Source organism: Sapajus apella, unplaced genomic scaffold, assembly GCF_009761245.1.
Source record: "Sapajus apella isolate SASKATOON/1434 unplaced genomic scaffold, GSC_monkey_1.0 scaffold185, whole genome shotgun sequence".
Lineage (NCBI taxonomy): Eukaryota > Metazoa > Chordata > Mammalia > Primates > Cebidae > Sapajus > Sapajus apella.
The window spans coordinates 286,631-306,115 of record NW_022437125.1 but is presented as its reverse complement, the minus strand read 5'-3'; the positions used below and the strand labels follow the sequence as shown (position 1 = coordinate 306,115).

The window sequence follows — 19,485 nt, the reverse complement described above, 5'->3', positions numbered from 1 at the left end:
CAGATGCGATAATGGATGACAAAGCAATTGACAAGAGAGCAAAAGGTGTCTCGTCAGTTTTTTTTTTTTTAATTTTGAGACAGAGTCTCACTCTGTCGCCTAGGCTGGAGTGCCGTGGTGTGATCTCGGCTCACTGCAACCTCCGCCTCCCGGGTTCAAGCGATTCTCCTGCCTCAGCCTCCCGAGTAGCTGGGGTTACAGGCACCTACCACCACGTCCAGCTAATTTTTGTATTTTTAGTAGAGATGGGGTTTCACCATGTTGGCCAGGATGGTCTTCAACTCCCGGCCGCAAGTGATCTGCCCGAAGGCTGGGATTACAGGCATCCGCCACCGTGCCCGGCCAACTCATCAGTTTTGATGCATATGTTCATGAGTTGTCTACTGGGGTCTACAGTGGGCTTCTCGACGCTGTGGCCTCTGGGGCAGGCCAGGACACCTACCTCGCATGATGGCCAGGCTACGGAGCTTGCGCAGTGCCTCAGGGGCTGCAGGGCTGTGAAGCAGGGTCAGCGCATAGGTCGTCAGGGCACAGCTATAGGGGTCTGTGGCCAGGGGTGCAGCAGACTCCAGGAAGTGCCTTGCTTTGTCAATGGAGCCTCTCTCCTCCTACAGAGTGGGTGGGAAGGTGAACCCTGGGAGGTTGCTCTGCCTCCGTCCCACCCACCCGCCCCCCATTGGCTTCTGAGGCGTCCCTGGGGAGAGCTCTGGGTGTCTCATTGCCCCTTGCTTTGCAACCTTCTGTGGCTCTCACTGCCTGCAGACTCAGTTTTAAAACTCCATCTCCTTTCTTTTCTTTCTTACTGTTAAAAAAAAAAAACCCACAGACAGCGTCTCGCTCTGTTGCCCAAGCTGGAATGCAGTGGCGCAATCATAGCTCACTGCAGCCTTCAACTCCTGGACTCGAGCGATCCTCCCACCTTGACCTCCCCAGTAACTGGGACCACAACTGGTGCACACCACCACGCCCAGCTCACTTATTATTTTTTGTAAAGATGAGGTCTCACTGTGTTGCCCAGGCTGGTCTCAAACACCTGGGCTCAGGTGAACTTCCCACCTCGGCCTCCCAAAGTGCTACGATTACATGGCATGAGCCAACTGCACCTAGCTCCCATATCCTGTCTTGTAAACTGACGCCCCTTTTCCCAAATGAGGTCTGGCCGGGATGCCGAGGTACGTGGCAAACGAGCACACTGATCCTCTAGGGGAAGCAGGCAGAGTCCTGCCCACCCTATCCCAGGATCTTTGTTAAAACAGGCTACAGCCAGGTATGGTGGCTCACGCCTGTAATCCCAGCAGTTTGGGAGGCCAAGATGGGCAGATCACTTGAGGTCAGGAGTTTGAGACCAGCCTGGCTAACATGGTGAAACCCCAACTCTAATAAAAATACAAAAATTAGCCAGGCGTGGTGGCAGGTGCCTGTAATCCCAGCTCTTCAGGAGACTGAGGGACAAGAATCCCTTGAACCCGGGAGGCAGAGGTTGCAGTGAGCAGAGGTTGCACCACTGTATTCCAGCCTGGGCGACAGAGCAAGACCCTGTCTTTAAAAAAAAAAAAAAAAAAAAAAAGACAGGTGGTTACCGAGACTCCCCTTTTCCAGGCCCTCCCCAGGGTCCAGGCCTGGTTACCTCCTTAGAGAAGCCCACCAGCCCTGCTCATGTCTTCCCTACAACGTGATCTGTTGGAAGACAGTGACCAAGTTGAGAATCTACTGATGTGATTGGTTCAGAGAAGCTGCCTGATAATATTATGTAGAAGACATGAGTGACCAGAAGCATTCACAAATTTAGCAATGGAGCCAAAGTGTTCTGGTGGCCACCGATAGAGGTATGGAGTTGAGCTAACTGTGTTTTCAGAACCATCATGGTCATAGAAAAATATTTCCAGAGGTCAGGCACGTTAGCTCATGCCTGTAATCCCAGCACGTTGGGAGGCTAAGGTGGGCAAATCATGAGATGAGGAGATCCCGACCATCCTGGCCAACATGGTGAAACCCTGTCTCTACTAAAACCACAAATAATAGCTGGGTGTGGTGGTGTGCACCTGTAGTCCCAGATACCTGAGAGGCTGAGGCAGGAGAATTGCTTGAACCCGGGAGACGGAGGTTGCAGTGAGCCAATATCGCGTCACTGCACTCTAGCCTCGTGATAGAGCAAGACTCCGTCTCAAAAAAAAAAAAAAGAAAAAGAAAAAGAAAGAAAGAGAAAGAAAAAAAGAAATAATGTTTCCAAAGCTTTCCATCCCTAGACCAGGACAAATGTGGAACTGTCCCTAAGGTGTGACACTGAGATGCACCTCTGGGGGGCATGTGCCAGAGATGAACTGGCCTGATTAGCCAGACCCTAGGACTGGCCCTCAGAAGTCGATTGCCTGGGGCAGGGGAAGGCTGGACATCCCCATCCCAGGGGCAGGGACAGTGACATGGGAGTTACCCTAGGCCACGTGGGCCAGGACGGGTCTCAAGGACTCTGCAGAGACCACATCAAGCAGAGATGGAACCAGCCTGGCCCCAGCTGTGCAAATCCTGCTCTATTTACAGACAAGCGGATATGACAGAGATCCAAGGGGTCAAGGTCATTTGCTGGGTGCCCCTCAGCCCATCTAATTCTAGCACAGAAGTAGTGGGTTGAATGGTGGCCTGCCAAAAAGATGCATTCCCCGGAACCTGTAACTGTTGACTTATTTAGAAAATGGATCTTTGCTGATGTAATTAAGAATCTTGAGATGAGATCAGCTTGGGTTAGGGTAGCCTCAAATCCAATGACAAGTATCTTTTTTTTTTTTTTTTTTTTTTTTTTTGAGACGGAGTTTCGCTCTTGTTACCCAGGCTGGAGTGCAATGGCGCGATCTCGGCTCACCGCAACCTCCGCCTCCCGGGTTCAGGCAATTCTCCTGCCTCAGCCTCCTGAGTCGCTGGGATTACAGGCACGCGCCACCATGCCCAGCTAATTTTTTGTATTTTTAGTAGAGACGGTGTTTCACCATGTTGACCAGGATGGTCTCGATCTCTTGACCTCGTGATCCACCCTCCTCGGCCTCCCAAAGTGCTGGGATTACAGGCTTGAGCCACCGCGCCCGGCCGACAAGTATCTTTTAAAAAAATTTTTGACCTGGGCACGGTGGCTGATGTCTGTAATCCCAGCACTTTGGGAGGCCGAGGTGGGCAGATCACTTGAGGTCAGGGGTTTGAGACCACTAAAAATACAAAAATAGCCGGATGTAGTAGTGCATGCCTGCAATCCCAGCTACCTGGAAGGCAGAGGCAGGAAAATCCTTGAATCTGGGAGGCGGAGGTTGCAGTGAGTCAAGATCGTGCCATTACACTCCAGCCTGGGGATAAGAGTGAAACTCCGTCTCAAAAAAAATTGTATTAGAAACAGAGGTCTCACTATGTTACCCAGGCTGGAGTGCAACGGCTATTCACAGGCACAATCCCATTGCTGATCAACATGGGGGTTTTTGTTTGTTTGTTTTTGAGACAGAGTCTCACTCTGTTGCCCAGGCTGGAGTGCAGTGGTGCAATCTCAACTCACTGCAACCTCCATTTCCCACGTTCAAACGATTCTCCTGTCTCAGCCTCCAGAGTAGCTGGGATTACCGGCATACACCATGAATGCCTGGATGATTTTTGTATTTTTAGTAGAGATGGGGTTTCACCATGTTGGCCAGGCTGGTCTTGAACTTCTCAACTCACGTGATTTGCCTGCCTCAGCCTCCCAAAGTGCTGGGATTACAAGTGTGAGCCACTGTGTTTGGCCTCCAGTAACAAGCACCTCAAAAAAAAATTTTTTTTAACATAGAGACCAGTCTCACTATATTGCCCAGGCTGCAGTGTAGTGGCTATTCATAGGCACGATCCCACTACCGATCAGCACGGGAGTTTTGACCTGCTCCATCGATGACCTGGGCCAGTTCATGCCTCCTTAGGCAACCTGGTGGTTCCCTGCCCTCGAGAGGTCACCATATTGATGCTGAACTTAGTGCAGACACTTGATCAGCATAGCGCAGGAAAGCAATTTCCAAACTGGAATTCTATACCCAGCCCAACTATCTTATAGGGGCAGTTCTACAGCCCAGAATTCCTGGGTCAAGTGATCCTCCTATGTCAGCTTCCCAAGTAGCTGGGACTACAGGAATGCCCCACTGTACCTTGCAACAAGTGTCATTTAAGAGAGGAGAAGGGGAGAAGACAGAGGAGAAGGTCATATGAAGACAGAGGCAGGGGCTATAGTGATGTAGCCACAAGCCAAAGAATGCCTGCAGTCCACAAGAAGCAAAGAAAGATCCTCCCCTAGAGCCTACAGAGGGAGCATGAGCCTGTCAATGCCTTGATTTTGGACTTCTGGTCTCCAAAGCAATGAGAATGTATTTCTGTTGTTTTAGGCTGCCCAGTTTGCAGTAATTTTGTTATGGCAGCCACAGAAAATGAAGACAGCAGCTTTTGCCTCCTTTGGGGGAATGATCTAAGACAGGGGTCCCCAACCTCCAGGACACAGAATGGTGCTGGTTCATGGCCTATTAGGAACAGGCTTCACAGCAGGAGGTGAGGGACAGGTGAGCCAGCGAAGCTTCATCTGTATTTATAGCTGCTCTCCAACGCTTTTATTACCGCCTGAGAGCCACCTCCCATCAGATCAGCAGCAGTATTAGATTCTCATGGGAACATAAACTATTGTGAATGGTGCACATGTGAGGGATCTAGGTTGCAGATTCCTTTTTTTTTTGAGACAGATTCTCACTCTGTCGCCCAGGCTGGAGTACAGTGGCAAGATCTCGACTCACTTCAACCTCTGCCTCCCAGGTTCAAGCAATTCTCCTGCCTCAGCCTCCTGAGTAGGTGAGACTATGGCGTGCACCACCATGCCTGGCTAAATTTTGTATTTTTAGTAGAGACAGGGTTTCGCCACTTTGGCCAGGCTGGTCTTGAGCTCCTGACTTCAAGTGATCTGCCTGTCTTGGTTTCCCAGTGCTGGGATTGCAGGTGTGCACCACTGCACCCAGCTGGTTGCACACTCCTTATGAAAATCTAATATCTGATGATCTGTCACTGTCTCCCATCACTCCCAGATGTGACAGTCTACTTGCAGGAAAACAAGCTCAGGGTTCCCATTGATTCTATATTCTGATGAGTCGTGTAGTTATTTCATTATATTATAATGTAATAACAACAGAAATAAAGTGCACAATAAATGGAGCACTCTTCAATCATCCCAAAACTATCCCTTATTCCCTAGTCTATAAAAAAAAAATTGTCTTCCACAAAACTGGTCCCTGGTGCCAAAAAGGTTGAGCACTGCTGATCTAAGAAACCAGAACCCAGAAGACTGGGAAGAATCAACTGCTGCCCTCTGGGGAAGGCCTTCAAGTTCAGAAGAGAAATAGGCTGGAAGGACCTGGAGAAGGCAGAAAAAGATTTTTGGGAGAAGTGAAGTGACCTCAAGGGATGGGAAGGAGGTGGAGGGCCTGTTGAGTGCTCATTGAAGACACAAGGGAGGGCTTCTCACATCTGTAATCCCAGAATTTTGGGGGCCAAGGTGGGAGGATCACCTGAGGTCAGGAGTTCAGGACCAACCTGGTCGACATTGTGAAACCCTGTCTCTACTAAAAATACGAAAATCAGCTGGGCATGGTGGCAGGTGCCTGTAGTCCCAGCTACTCGGGAGTCTGAGGCTGTAGAATCACTTGAACCCAGGAGGCAAAGGTTGCAGTGGGCCAAGATTATACCACTGCACTCCAGCCTGGGCAACAAAGCAAGCTTCTGTAGAAAAAATTTTAAAAGCCTCACCTCAAGATATGTGTCATAAAAGTGCACATATCTTGTTGTCCACAGTGTTATGGACAATGAGAAGATTGGAAAGCTTCCAGAGGAGGGAACAAGCCAGATACAGAGGACAGTACTCAGAATGACAAATGACTTCTTGATGGAACACTGGAAACTAGAGGATGATAGAACATCATCAATTATTCTACTGGAAAGCAATTTCCAACCTGGAATTCTATACACAGCCCAACTATCTTACAGGGGCAGAATAAGAATATCTGCAGACATGTAAGGTCTCAAAAAATGTGCCTCCCAATACCCTTTCTTAGTAAAGGAGGGTAGCAATTGTGCAGCATCCTGGGTGCTATCCGTTTTAACTAGAGTGGGGGTCAAGGGCTCTGGCAGGGAAGTTTCCAGAAAAATGCATTTAGGAGGTGACATATTTGACCACGTCCATGGGAGATTTGGGAATGGCTTCTGAGGTATGGGGGGTGTCACGGAATATCTGTGATCTTCCTCAGAATTCATATGTTGAAGCTCTAACTCTTAATATGATGGTATTAGGAACTGGGGACTTTTCAGAGATAATTGGGTTTAGATGAGGTCATGAGGATGGGGCCTCCATAATGGGGTTAGTACCCTTAAAGAAGAGGAAGAGCACTAGAGCTATCTCTCCACACGCATGCACTAGGGAAACGCCATGTGAACACACAGCGAGAAGGTGGCAGTCAACAAGCCAAGAAGAGAGCCCTCAGCAAGAACCAAATCTGCCTGCACCTTGGTCTTTAACTTCTTAGCCTCTAGAACGGTGAGAAATAAATGTCGATTGTTGAAGCCACTTACTCCATGGTATTTTGTTTCTACAGCCCAAGCTAAGACAGAGGAGTAGGGGAATTCGGTGTAAGAATTTGGTAAGGGGAGAACCAATTCAGCCCATCACACAGGGCAAGGGGCCCTCTGGACATTGAGCATGGAACACAGGGGGTCTTAAGTCACAGCAAACCCTAGACCCACTAGTTGTCTGGATTGTGAGGCCGAGAATCCTGAGAAGTGCCAAAACTCATAATTTATCATCAGAGGTTATAGAATTAATGTAGGTAGTAGGGAGGTCAGATCCTTCTCGCCTGGGGCTGAGATACATCATGGAAGCCCTCTCTGCAGAGACTGTGCCTTCCCCCACCCCAGGAAAGCCTCATAGAACAGACTATGGCCTTCACGTGTCTTGGATGGCAGCCATCTAAGCCCAATCCAGTACCAGCTGTCTCTGAACCTCTTCCCCTACAAAAACGTAACTGAGCCCCACATGTTGTAGGGCTCCCTGAAGCCAACCCTTGGGTCACTGGCCAGGAACCTGAACTAGCCTGAAACGAATCTCTGAAGGAGGTCTGGGAGCTGTGGACAGTCATGGGAGGCCGTACTCGGGGCACTGAGGGAATGTATTCTCTTCCTGGGTCCACAAGGGGGCGTGGTTTCAAAGGCAAGAACTTTCCAGCGACAGGCCCTGCCTTCTTCCACGTCTCCATCCCGGGAGCTTGGAGATCTTTAACTTTCACGCACGCAGAAAGATAGACTGCCCAGGTGAGCTCCCTTTGGCTAGAAAGCCCGTGAGAAGCTATGGGAGGACTGTGGGTCAAACCACAAATCCGATGTCAGAAATCAAAGATCACTCACTCCAGCGGAAGTTTAAAGAACTCCTTTCATAGGACAGAAAACTTGAATGAGGCGGGAAAATCCCCTTCTCCCACATGGGTGAGGGGGCGGTGGGGGGGGGGGGACTTCATTTCTGGATCCCCTCACGACAGCATGAGAGCTAGTTCTTTCTCCTTTTTCTCTCTCTCTGCTTAAATAAATCACTTTCTGCCAAACTCTTTGGGGTCCAATATTTACTTAAAATGAGCTCACTGCACCCGGCAGAGTCCTCTCTCCCATTCTTGGGTGAGTGAGGGACCCAGGGCCTGGAAGAACAACGGCTGAGCCTCCCCGGTGACCTGCAACCCGGTGTCAGCACCTCCCCAGCCCCCAGCGCGTGCCCAATTTCCCCCTAGCAGCATGGGAATCTCACTCTCCTCTGCTCAGATTACAAGAAACTGGATGTAATGTGGTCATTGTTGATGGAAAAGCCTCGATGATGAGCAGGAGGAGGGCAGGGAGGAAGAAATCAACCCTGGCATAAAGGAGGTAGCCTCCCACTTGCTTCTCCAGCACCCAGCCCCAAGTCTCCCCAAACCCCTTCTGTACTCACCTCTGAAACTGTGCCTATTTCCAGGAGAGCAGCCACCACGTAGGCTGTCAGCGGGACTGTTCCGTGGATCCCACCCTGCAAGGGGACTCACAGGCCTCACCCCAAGCCAAAAGAGACAGTCCGTATCCGCCCCCACCCCTGACTTCCCCCAGGCAGCTCCAGGGAGCAGGAACAGGCAGGTCAGGGCTGGGGCTCTGGAAGGAGGCTCAAGGGGCTACTCACCTGGATGTCCTTGTTCAGGACCCTGCCCACAGCTGGGAAGGAGCCATCAGCCTGCTGTTGCTGGATGACCCAGCCCTTGGCGGCAGCCAGCTCCCGGGGGTCCACGAAGATAAAGCTGCGAGCCTGTGCAAAGGACTTCAGGACAAAGGCCGTGAGCCTGAAAGAGGACAGGGCGTCAGCTGAGGGAGCCCAGGATGGTCAGCCCCCGACATGCTGGCTGAGGGATTGCCCCAAACTCCCTGCACCACCCGCGGCCTCCGTTTCCTCATCTGTAAGATGGGAGGGGTCCAGTCTGTCCCCACAGGGCCATCAGAAGTAGAGGAGAGAGGAGTGCTCCCACAGTGGGAGAGGAGCACCCAGTGGGGCCTGAAGACGGAGCTCTCTCTGTCCTGCCTGGACCTCTACCCTAGGTGCATTCAGGTCTGCTCCTTGCTCAGCACTCAAGGCCCTTCTGTGAGCTGGTCTAGCCCCATCTGCACCACCGTGAAAGGAAGACTCTTCTGGTTGCTGACCTCACAGTTATTCTCTGCTTGGTCCTTGCCAAAAGACCCCTGATCTCATTCAGGGGCCAGCAGCCACGTACCTTGGAGATCTGTGCTCCTCTGGTCCCAGCCAGCCACAGTCATGGGCATTCCAGTTAGTGGGCCTGGGAATGACTTTGGAATGGGCATGTGACGCAACACTGGGAGCAGCTGCAGCCATTTTGCCACCACGAGGGGAGCAGCCATGTGCCAAGGGAGGCAATACCCAGGGATGGAAGGAAAAAAACAGGCCCCAGTGCATTATGGGGCTGCTGGATTAGCCAACCGTAGCACCTCCACAGCTCTGCGGTGTGAGCTGATGTTCAGAATTGCTCTTCAGCCCATTTTCTGTTGCTTGCAGTCAAAAACATTACTGCTCTGTGGTCTGTCCCTCATCCATCTCATCTCCCTTGCCCCGCTTTTGCAGGAGCTACCCTGAGTAAGGGTTGGCAGGGCCAGGGAATGAATGCATGAACAAATGAAGGAGAGAACCACAGGATGGGAGTCAGAAGGCCATGCGGGATGAAAACCAGAATTCTCTGGTTTGCAAAGGAAACTTGGCAGACTCAGGATCAAAAAATAAGCTGCCCTCTTCAAAATCAAGTGGCTCTAGGCTCCGTTTCCATGAATCACAAAATGGGACATATTTGCCTGCCTGCCTGCCTGCCTACCTTCCTACCTCCCTCCCTTCTTCCCTTCCTTCTCTTTTTCTCTCTCCCTCACTCCCTCCCTTTCTCTCTTTCTTGCTTTTTGAGTCCTAACTCACCACAGCCAACAACTCCCAGCTCAAGTCTATAATTCCTGCTTCAGCCTCCCAAGTAGCTGGGACTACAGGCACACGCCGCCACGTCCAGGTAATTTTTAAATTTTTTATAGAGACAGGGTCTTACGGGCCGGGTGCAGTGGCTCAAGCCTGTAATCCCAGCACTTTGGGAGGCCGAGGCGGGTGGATCACGAGGTCAAGAGATCGAGACCATCCTGGTCAACATGGTGAAACCCCGTCTCTACTAAAAAATACAAAAAATTAGCTGGGCATGGTAGCGTGTGCCTGTAATCCCAGCTACTCAGGAGGCTGAGGCAGGAGAATTGCCTGAACCCAGGAGGTGGAGGTTGCAGTGAGCTGAGATCGTGCCATTGCACTCCAGCCTGGGTAACAAGAGTGAAACTCTGTCTCACCAAAAAAAAAAAAAAAAAAAAAAAAAAAAAAAAGAGACAGGGTCTTACTATATTGTCCAGGCTGGTCTTGAACTCCTGGGCTCCAGTGATCCTCCCACCATGGCCTCCCAAAGTGGTGGGATTATAGGCATGAGCCACCATGCTCACTGTAGCCTCTGCCTCGCAGGTTCAAGCAAAGCTGGCTGGGTGCAGTGGCTCATGCCTGTAATCTCATCACTTTGGGAGGCCAAGGTGGGTGGATCACTTGGGGTCAGGAGTTCAAGGCCAGCCTGGCTAACATGGCAAAACCCCCATCTCTACTAAAAATATAAAAAAATTAGCTGGCCATGGTGGCATGTGCCTGTAATCCCAGCTACTCAGGAGGCTGAGGCAGGAGAATCGCTTGAACCCGGGAGGCAGAGGTTGCGGTGAGCCAAGATTGTGCCACTGAACCCAGCTTGGGTGATAGAGTGAGACTCCGTCTCAAAAACATAAAAAGGAAAAAAAAAAAAAGGATAGAGTAGAATGTGGCAGAAGTGACAGCCTGACTTGTAAGACCAGATAACAAAGGCACTGTGGCATCCCTCCCGCTTTCTTTCTTGGATTGCTCATTGCGTGTAGGGCTGTTGCCCCCACAGGGTTGTGGGGTGTCCCTTATGCTGTGCTGAGGTGCAGGATCTGAGAAGTAAAGAGACAGGACACTGAAGAGCTGGTGAAGAGTATCTGGACTCCGAGGGCCATGTCACCTACGAGCGGAGACAGGAGAGGCCTGAACTCGCAGAAGGGTCTGTATTTATTAGGTACAGGCAGGGGGCAGGGTCATAAGTGAGGTCATCACCTATAGGCTTAGTGACAGGGCATACATAATCTCCTGAGTCACAAGTGAGGGGGCGACCCCATTTTGTCACCTGGGCGGAGAGGGGGGCCGTGCCGTGCACAGTAGTAGAGGGTTGTGTACAGAAAAGGGGTCCACACCCATTAGGTCATGGAGGCAAGACAGTGGGCTGTGTGAAACAGGTGTCGTGCGCAACACTTCTTATCTGGGGGCTGGAGATGTCAAAGGGTTTCTAATAGAAGGATACTGTAAGCTTAATGCAGTGGGAGCTGACAGATCTGTGCTCTTCTATCAAGATATTTATGGGAGGATGATTTGGGCTAGCACAGAAGCCAGAAAAGACCGACAGGGTGTACAGCCACCGTGACTGGTCACACCAGAGGGGTTCTCCCTTGGTTACTTCCAGGTTCTCAGGCCTGAGGCCCACTTTCCACAGGAACTGGATGCAAAGTACTACAACTCCTTTATCAGGAGGAGAGGCTCTTGCTTTAAGCCTGCCATACAGCGTATGCCCTTTCAGGGAGGGACGCCACCGCCTGGGTTTTGTCCTGGTCTGGCTGTTTTCCCATGTACTGCTTCTGTTCTGTGACTGCTCCAGGCATCCCTCCAACCACAAACTACTATATGGTTACATAGAAGGATTATATAAATCCGCGCTAAATGTGTCAGTACAGCTCCGACTACAATACCTATATGATTACATAGAAAGATTATATGAGACTAAGTATGATTATATATATAAGCTAGATATAGTAAGCAGTCATACTTCAGGCACTAATTCTATAAACTAATATATGAGTATATATAAAGGACTATATAAAGGAAATAGCTGAGTAATAACACTATAAACTAAGATATTCTTCAGGCACTAATTGTGCCTGGGATCTGGACAGTTCTCCTTCCTCATTGCCCTTGGAAGGTGTCACCCACAACTGTGAGAGGAAACTGGCCACTATGTTGTAAGGACACTCAAGTAGCCCCTATGGAGAGCTCCACGTGGTGAGCAACTGAGGCCTTCTGCCAACAGCCATGTCAGGAAGCCAACTTGTAAACAAATCTTCCAGCCCCAGTCGAGCCTTCAGATGAAGACAGCAACAGCCAACACCTTGACTGCAACCTCAGCAAAGATCCCCAGGCAGAAAAACCTAGCTAAGCTGCTCCTGAACTCCTGACCCAGAAGAATTCATAAATAATAAGTAGAGATAATACATGTTTGTTGTTTTAAACAGCTGCACTTGGGGGTCTCTTGTTACACAGCAGTGGATAACTATTGCATCTTGCACAGGGTCTTTCTCCTGCACTGGGAAGCGAGGACCTGGAGGCAGGAACCATGTGTTCCTTGTTCCCCCAGGACAAAGAACAGGGCCTGGCTCACTGAATGAATAAATGAATGAATGTGCATTGAGTATAAGGAAACTCATCTAAGAACAGATTCCAAGTTTTAAGGACCCAGGCAGGATCTTGGACTCCTCTGGGTAAGTAGTCAGGGAAGGTGCTAACAGGATGGCACTGCACTGAGCATACCACATGCTTATGCCACAGATCCAGGTTCTGAGAGGGATGTGTGGTGAGGAAACAGGCTCAGAGAGGTTGAGCATCAGGTCTAAGGCCACACAGCTCACACGAGGCAGAGCCCAGGTTTGTCCAGCTTCAGGGTGGGTGCTGCTGCCACTTCCCTTGCTTACTGCCTCCTTGTCCTACAGGGTCCCCAGGAAGATGTCCATGCTTGGAGACCAACAGGGATGTTTCAGGAAGTGAGAGGAGACGTGGAAGCTGCTGGCTACTCTATTTCCGTGCAGAGAGTAAAATTGGATTTTTCTTGGTCACGATGAGAGTTTAATCCCTGACAGAGGCTGAGGAGGTATGTGCATACTGAGAGCATCCAGGTCGGGCGTGGTGGCTCACGCCTGTAATCCCAGCACTTTGGGAGGCCGAGGCAGGTGGATCACCTGAGGTCAGGAGTTTGAGGCCAACCTGACTAACATGGTGAAATCTCTCTACGAAAAATACAAACCTCTACTAAATGTAAAACCTCTACTAAAAATACAAAAATTAGCCAGGCATGGCGGTGTCCATCTATGATCCCAGCCACTCAGGAGGCTGAGGCAGAAGAATTGCTTGAATCTGGGAGATGGAGGTTGCAGTGAGCCAAGATTGCGCCACCGCACTCCAGCCTGGACAACAGAATGAGACTTCTTCTCAAAAAAAAAAAAAAAAAAAAATGTCCAATGTGTCACAGCTTGCTAATTCTGGTTGCTGGAGACCTGGGGGGCTGCTGGGGCTCATCCAGCTTTTGGAGAGTGACTCAGTGGCTTTAGCTGTCCCCGGATGGGCGGGGCCTGCGCTTGCTAGGCCCGTGTTACCAGCTGTCAGCAAGGCAGGGCTCTGGGACTACAGCAGGGACAGTGTGGATGAGTTGCTGGGGATGGGGATGCTGGGTATGTCGCCAACCCTGGGCCCCTCTGGAGCTAAGTAAGTGATGCTGCTCATGGCAGGAGGTACTCAGCCACATGTCCCCACTCCCCGGGTTCCTGGCACTGCGACTGCACAGTGGGCACTCTGTTGGACTAAAGACAGAGCCGTTTCCACGCTCACAGCTGCTGTTGGCACTACCAGGCTGGCAATCTCCAAAAAGGAGTCTGGCTGGTGATGGGCACAGGAGTTGGCAGGTGACTCACAGTCTCAGGTGAACCCCATGATGATGCCAAGAACTGCAGCAGCCTGAGGATCCCAAGAAACCAAGACCCAGCTGTGCCCGGCCTCCCAGGGCCCGCCCTTCCCTGGTCACCTCCCTGCAGTTACCAAAGAAACAAGACCCCAGGCTACTCCTGCACACTCCGCACCCCAAGGCGCTGGCCTGGCCTCTGACCCCCTTGCCCTGCCATCTCCTCCTGATCTCCAGCCAACGCCATTCCTGGGTCCTGGGGACTTGAGCAAGCCCAGGGTGTCCAGGGCTCACTCCCGAGGGGCTAGAAAGCAGAGGATGGGGTCCTGGTCATCATGGTAACAACAGCAGAAAGGAACGGTTACAATCACCAGCTCTGTACTGGCCCCAAGCCCCCAGCCTCTGTCCCTCTGAGTCCCTGGAGCTGGGACCACCACAGTCTTTACTTCCAGCTGTGTTCCCTGTCACCCGGGTATCAAGCGCCAAGCGATCTGGCCATACTGCCCTGGATGTGAGGTCATGGTGTTGGGCAGGGAGCCTCGGAGGGTGTGCCTGGGACGGTGCGGACTCACCACATGCTCCCCGATGCGTCCCGCTCCCCGAATGCGCTGTAGGAGCCATCCTGTCGCTTGTAGGTCAGCTGGCGCTGGTAGCCTGTGGGGCAAGCAGAGAGGACCCTGTCCTGCTGACTGGCCTGGCCCCGGCCTGCCCCAGGGACCCTCCCGCTCTGCCATCCCCCACCCCAGACCTCCAAAGTCACACCACGTGTGTGGTCCCTGGAATTGCCTCAAATCACATCTGGGGTCCTTGAAACTGCCATACATCCCCATGGGGTCCCTGAAACTGCCCCATACCACATGTGGGGTTCTTGAAACTGCTTCATACCACATCTGGAGTCCCTAAAACTGCTCCCCCCCACATCTGGGCTCACTGAAACTGGCCCACATCACATCTGGGGTCCCTGAAACCGCCCCACACCACATCTAGGGGGGCTGTAACCTCCAACTCATTCATCTGGTTTACTGACGTGGCCCCTTTGTGACTCCTGGTCACACACCGGTCCTCAGTCACTCCCAGGAGATCAGTGAAATCATCACCTTGAGGCAGCGCCCTCTGTCCCCAGGTGTGGGGGCTGCTCCACCTGCTGGGGTGGGAGCTTGGGAAGCTCAGAGAACTGGAGGTGCCAGAGCAGGGAACGAGGGGGTGTGGCGAGAGGCAAGTGGGCCGCAGGGGCCTCCGAGGCTGGGCTGGGAGTGTGGCTTTCCTGCGAGGGCACAGGGAGCCATGGGTGGCGTGTGAGTAGGGAAGGGTGTGAGGAGACACACCCAGTAAACTGTAGGGTCTGGACAGAAAGCTGGGGGCGGGGCCTCTCCAAGTGTGCAATGATGAGCTTGGACCCCGTGGGGAGCCTTCCTGGGGTGTAGGCGGAGCTACTCAGCCAGACACAGGCTGTGAGGGAATGAAGGACAACTCTGAGGGCATCGTGGTTTGTGGCCTCAGCCTCAGGAAGGACAGGGCTGTGTCCACAGAGACAGGACAAGTGACAAGGAACTCTGTACTGGGTGAGTCCTCCCAAATGCACATTCACTTGGAACCGGAAAATGGGACCTTCCTGGAAATAAAGATACTTACCGATGTCACTAAGGGTCAGTTCTCGAGATGAGAACATTCTGGATTTATTTAGGGTGAGCCTAAATCCAACGACAGGTGCCCTTGTAAGAGAAAAGAGGGGCCAGGCACCGTGGCTTGCACCTGGAATCCCAGCATTTTGGGAGGCTGAGGTGAGAGGATCACTTGAGGCCGGGAGTTCAAGACCAGCCTGGACAACAAAGCGGAACTCCATCTTGACAAAGAATTGGCTGGGCATGGTGGTGCACATCTGTAGTTCCAGCTACTCAGGAGGCTGAGGTGGGAGGACTGCTTGAGCCCAGAAGTTCAAGGCTGCAGTGAGCTATGATCACATCACTGCACTCTAGCCTGGGTGACAGCAAGAGCCTAGCTCTAAAAAAAAAAAAAGAAAAAAGGCCAGGTGCGGTGACTTATGCCTGTAATCTGTAATTCGAGCACTTTGGGAGGCTGAGGTGGGCAGATCGCCTGAGGTCAGGAGTTTGAGACCAGCCTGACCAACATGGAGAAACCCCATCTTTACCAAAAATACAAAACTAGCCGGGCGTGGTGGTGCACGCCTGTAATCCCAGCTACTCAGGAGGCTAAGGCAGGAGAATCACTTGAACCCAGGAGGCGGAGTCTGCAGTGAGCCGAAATCACAACGTTGCACTCCAGCCTAGGCAACAAGAGCAAAACTCCGTCTCAAAAAACAAAAAGGAAAGAAAAGGAGGTCACAGAGGTGACAGCCACGTGATCACGGAGGCACAGAGCAGGCTAATCGGTCTACAAGCCAGGGAACGCCTGGAGCCAGCAGATGCCTGAGAGACCTGGGCCAGAGTCCCCCTTGGAGCTGCCAGAACGAGCCGGCTCCGCAGACACCTTCATTTCGGACTCCTGGCCTCCAGAACTACAAGGGGATGATACACTTCTGTCGTTGTGAGCTGCCCCGTTTGTGGCATTTTGTTGACACCTTCAGAAAATGAACACAAGTGGGTTTGGGGGGAAGATGGAGGGGGTTGGTTTGGGCTTTGTTGAGTCTGAACTGCGAGTTGGCTGAAAGCACTCAGGCCCTGGCTGTCCCGTGGAGGTACCGGCTGTTATTCACAAGGAGGGCTCATTCCACTCTGGGTGGCGTTTAAGGACCTGAGCCTGGATGGGTCCACCACGGTGTGCCTGGCCCTGGGGCAACTGGTGTCCACCCGCCTCCCAGACCCTAACAAGTGCTAATCTGAGACCCCAGTACCTGGCCTCAGTGGACTTGGCCTTCCTAGCTGTCCATGATCAGCCTTCATGACGCCAGAATGTCTGCCTGGAGCAACCCCTGACTGTTTCTTCTTCTTTCTTCCTTCTTATTTTTTACAGTTGGGGTCTCACTCTGTCACCTTGGCTGCAGTGCAGTGGCACAGTCACAGTTCACTGCAGTCTCCAACTCCTGGGCTCAAGGGATCCTCCGGCCTCAGCCTCCCAAGTAGCTGGGACTACAGGTGTGTGCCACCATGTCTGGCTAATTTTTAAAAATTTTTTGTAGAGATGGGTCTTGCTATGTTGCCCAGGCTGGTCTCAAATTCCTGGGCTCAAGTGATCCTCCCACCTCAGCCTCCAAAAGTGTTGGGATCACAGGCATCAGCTACTGTGCCTGGACTTCTTTTTTCTTTTCTAAATGTTATTTTTAATAATGTGGTTATATTATTCTTGTAAAAAAAAAAAAAATCAACACTTTAAAAAGATGTTGTTCCTCTCCCTGTATCTGAAAAGCAACATTCATTCAGAATCTCATCCTAATGCACAGACATCAGGCTCCTGCTGACAGTGACCAGATCGGGGCCACCCTGAATGGGCTCTTTTGCCCATTTCCTCCCCATCGCTGAGCCTGCTGTGTGGGCCGCCTCCAGTGTGGTCCTCTCCACTGAAGGCTGAGCCTGCCTCCCATGCTCCTGCCTTGACCCAGGCAGTTTTCCCCCAATACCTTGTACCAGATAGTCGGTGGTCTCTCTCTCCACCTCAGGGCTGAGCTGCTGCGTTTTCTGAAGATACTTCAAGACAAAGACATTGGGAGCGAAGTGGACCATGTTCTGCTCTCCACAGCCAAAGGGCAGTTGCAGGAGGTTAGTGAGGTGGTTCAGGGTTGGCCCCATGACATCCCCTGGTGGGAAGGAAAGAGAGTTGAGTTGAGGGCTGTCCCAGCTCAGTAGGGCACAGAGACAGCTTTACCCAGGGATGGGAGACTGTGTACATCACCCATCAGCCACGCAACTGCCCTTTGGGACTAGCACCCTCTGCCTGCTCAGACCAGCTGGTGTCCTGGCTTTGGTGACAATTTGTTCACCTTTTCCCACACACGTCCTTCTGTGTTCTTTATTTTTAACTCAGGCTTTCTTTCTCTAGCTTTTCATTCTGTTCAAGCCTTTTTCCCTCCTTGGCTTTTAAAATAGGTGCATTGAAGGCTATACATGGGCCTCTAAGTGCAACTTTGGCTGCATCCCACAAATATTGGTATGTCTACATATTCTCATTCCATTCTAAATAGCCTTTCTAAAATATTCTGATTTTCTCTTTAACCAGGAGCACTTCAATTTTTTAAAAAAGTTTCTATATGTACGGAATTGGAAGTGCATTTTTTTAAAGTTTCCTCTCTTTTTTAAAAAAAACTCTGGTTCTCTCATCCCCTTGACATTCTGTATTCCTCTTCTTGGCTTCCCTTTCTCAAAGATTGCTGATGGACCCCCTGGGACCCCCCAATGTCCCCTGAACACACCTTCTTTCCTTCTTTAGCCTCTCCACATGTCTCACTGAGGCTGCCATTGACCCTGCAGCCTCCTCATGTTGCACAAACTCCTGGCTACTTTCTCATCACCATCCTCTAGGCTCCCCAGCTTCTTCTCCACCCACTGTGTCACTGCAGGCACTGGCACATGGATCCCAGCTGTCACCTACTCTCCCTTCCTGCCTCTCTGCTTCTTCTCCTATCTCCCTCAATTTCATCTGAGCCACTCAGCCCCACGTCCACCTCTGATTTGCTCTCATGCCTCAGAAATTGTAAACTCAAACTTCCTCTGATCTGGCCACAACCGCCAACATGCCCATGTCTGAGGGCCTCCGCCCCAATGTCAGAGAGAGCCTTGACTCCCACATTTGGGTCCATCCATGCCTTTCTGGCCTTTTGCCCTCTCCTCCCTGGCTCAGGCCCATCCCAAACTCTCACCACCCTTCTGCCCAACTCCCAGCACTGGATCAATCACAGCGCCCCACTTTCTCCTCCTGCACCTGGACTGCTAGAAGCATGCTGATATGGTTTGGCTGTGTCCCCAACCGAGTCTCATCTTGAATTGTAGCTCCCATAATTCCCACGTTGTGGGAGGGACCTGGTGGGAGACAATTGAATTATGGGGGGTGGTTCCCCCAAACTGTTCTCGTTGTAGTGAGTAAGTCTCATGAGATCTGATGATTTTATAAGGGGAAATCCCTTTTGCTTGGCTCTCATTCTGTCTTCCTGCCGCCATGTAAGACATGCCTTTCGCCTTCCACCATGATTGTGAGGCCTCCCCAGCTACCTGGAACTGTGGGTCCATTAAACCTCTTTTTCTTTATAAATTACCCAGTCTTGGGTATGTCTTTATCAGCAGCATGAAAACAGAATAATACACATCCCAACCCCAGAGACCCCCTAAGGCTGCTTCCAATGTCCCTAGTCAGAGCCTGTCACCCAAACTCAGCAACTGCTCCAGAAGCCTGCTCTGTCACCAAGCCCCCAAGGCCTCCATATCTGGCTGACTTCACCAGGCATTCGGGTTTTCTTGAATCTGGTCCTTGGCCCACTCCCCTCACAGGATTCACTGCAGGTCCTCAGGGGTTATCCCACCCTGACCTCTGCATAAGACTTAGACTTGGGAGGGCTCTGGATCTGCCATCTCACCTGGACTAGGAGTCCCTCGAGGGTGGGGTCGGGGCCAGCTCTGGGGCTGCCTCAGTGCCCAGCACATGGACAGGCACAGGAAGGCACTGGAAGCTGCTTGTCAGGGGTGTGTGTGTGTGTGTGTGTGTGTGTGTGTGTGTGTGTACACCCCAGGACACAGGTCCCCAGCAAAGCTCAGCTTGAGACCAAGCCTGGAGTCTCAACCTCAGCTCTTGCCCCTGACCTCCCCAAGCCAGGCTGTGGGACAGACGCACCGATGATGGAGGCAGCGGCCCGCTCAGACCCAGGGATGGCGCCGTGTGGGACCCCCAGGGTGAAGGCCTCGCTGTAGCTCTCGTCTACCTCCATCTTCCTCCAGATTCGGAATTCACCCATGGAGCCCCAGCCAGTGGAAAAGCCAATGAACTGGACCTCTGGTGGCTTCGGGAGGGTCCAGGACACAATGACAGACTCGTTGGACGGCTCTGGACCGTGACCAACCTGGAAAAAGACACCAAGGCTGCTGGACGCTGGCAGGAAGCAGGCAGTAGGCACACAGGTGACAGTGTCACCAGCTTTGTGGCC

General features: G+C 51.8%; 1 protein-coding gene across 2 annotated transcripts in view; it reads right to left on the bottom strand.

Annotated features, from left to right (window-relative positions):
• The window catches only part of CPAMD8 (C3 and PZP like alpha-2-macroglobulin domain containing 8), a 117,985-nt gene that overhangs the window by 13,682 nt on the left and 84,818 nt on the right, over positions 1-19,485 (bottom strand). For both annotated transcript variants that reach the window (XM_032268715.1, XM_032268713.1), the window contains exons 25-30: positions 19,176-19,401; positions 16,975-17,151; positions 13,973-14,054; positions 8,225-8,381; positions 8,003-8,077; positions 443-608 (exon numbers count right to left, since the gene is read on the bottom strand). In XM_032268715.1, the coding sequence (XP_032124606.1) occupies positions 443-608; positions 8,003-8,077; positions 8,225-8,381; positions 13,973-14,054; positions 16,975-17,151; positions 19,176-19,401 (883 nt within the window). The remainder of the gene's footprint in view (positions 1-442; positions 609-8,002; positions 8,078-8,224; positions 8,382-13,972; positions 14,055-16,974; positions 17,152-19,175; positions 19,402-19,485) is intronic.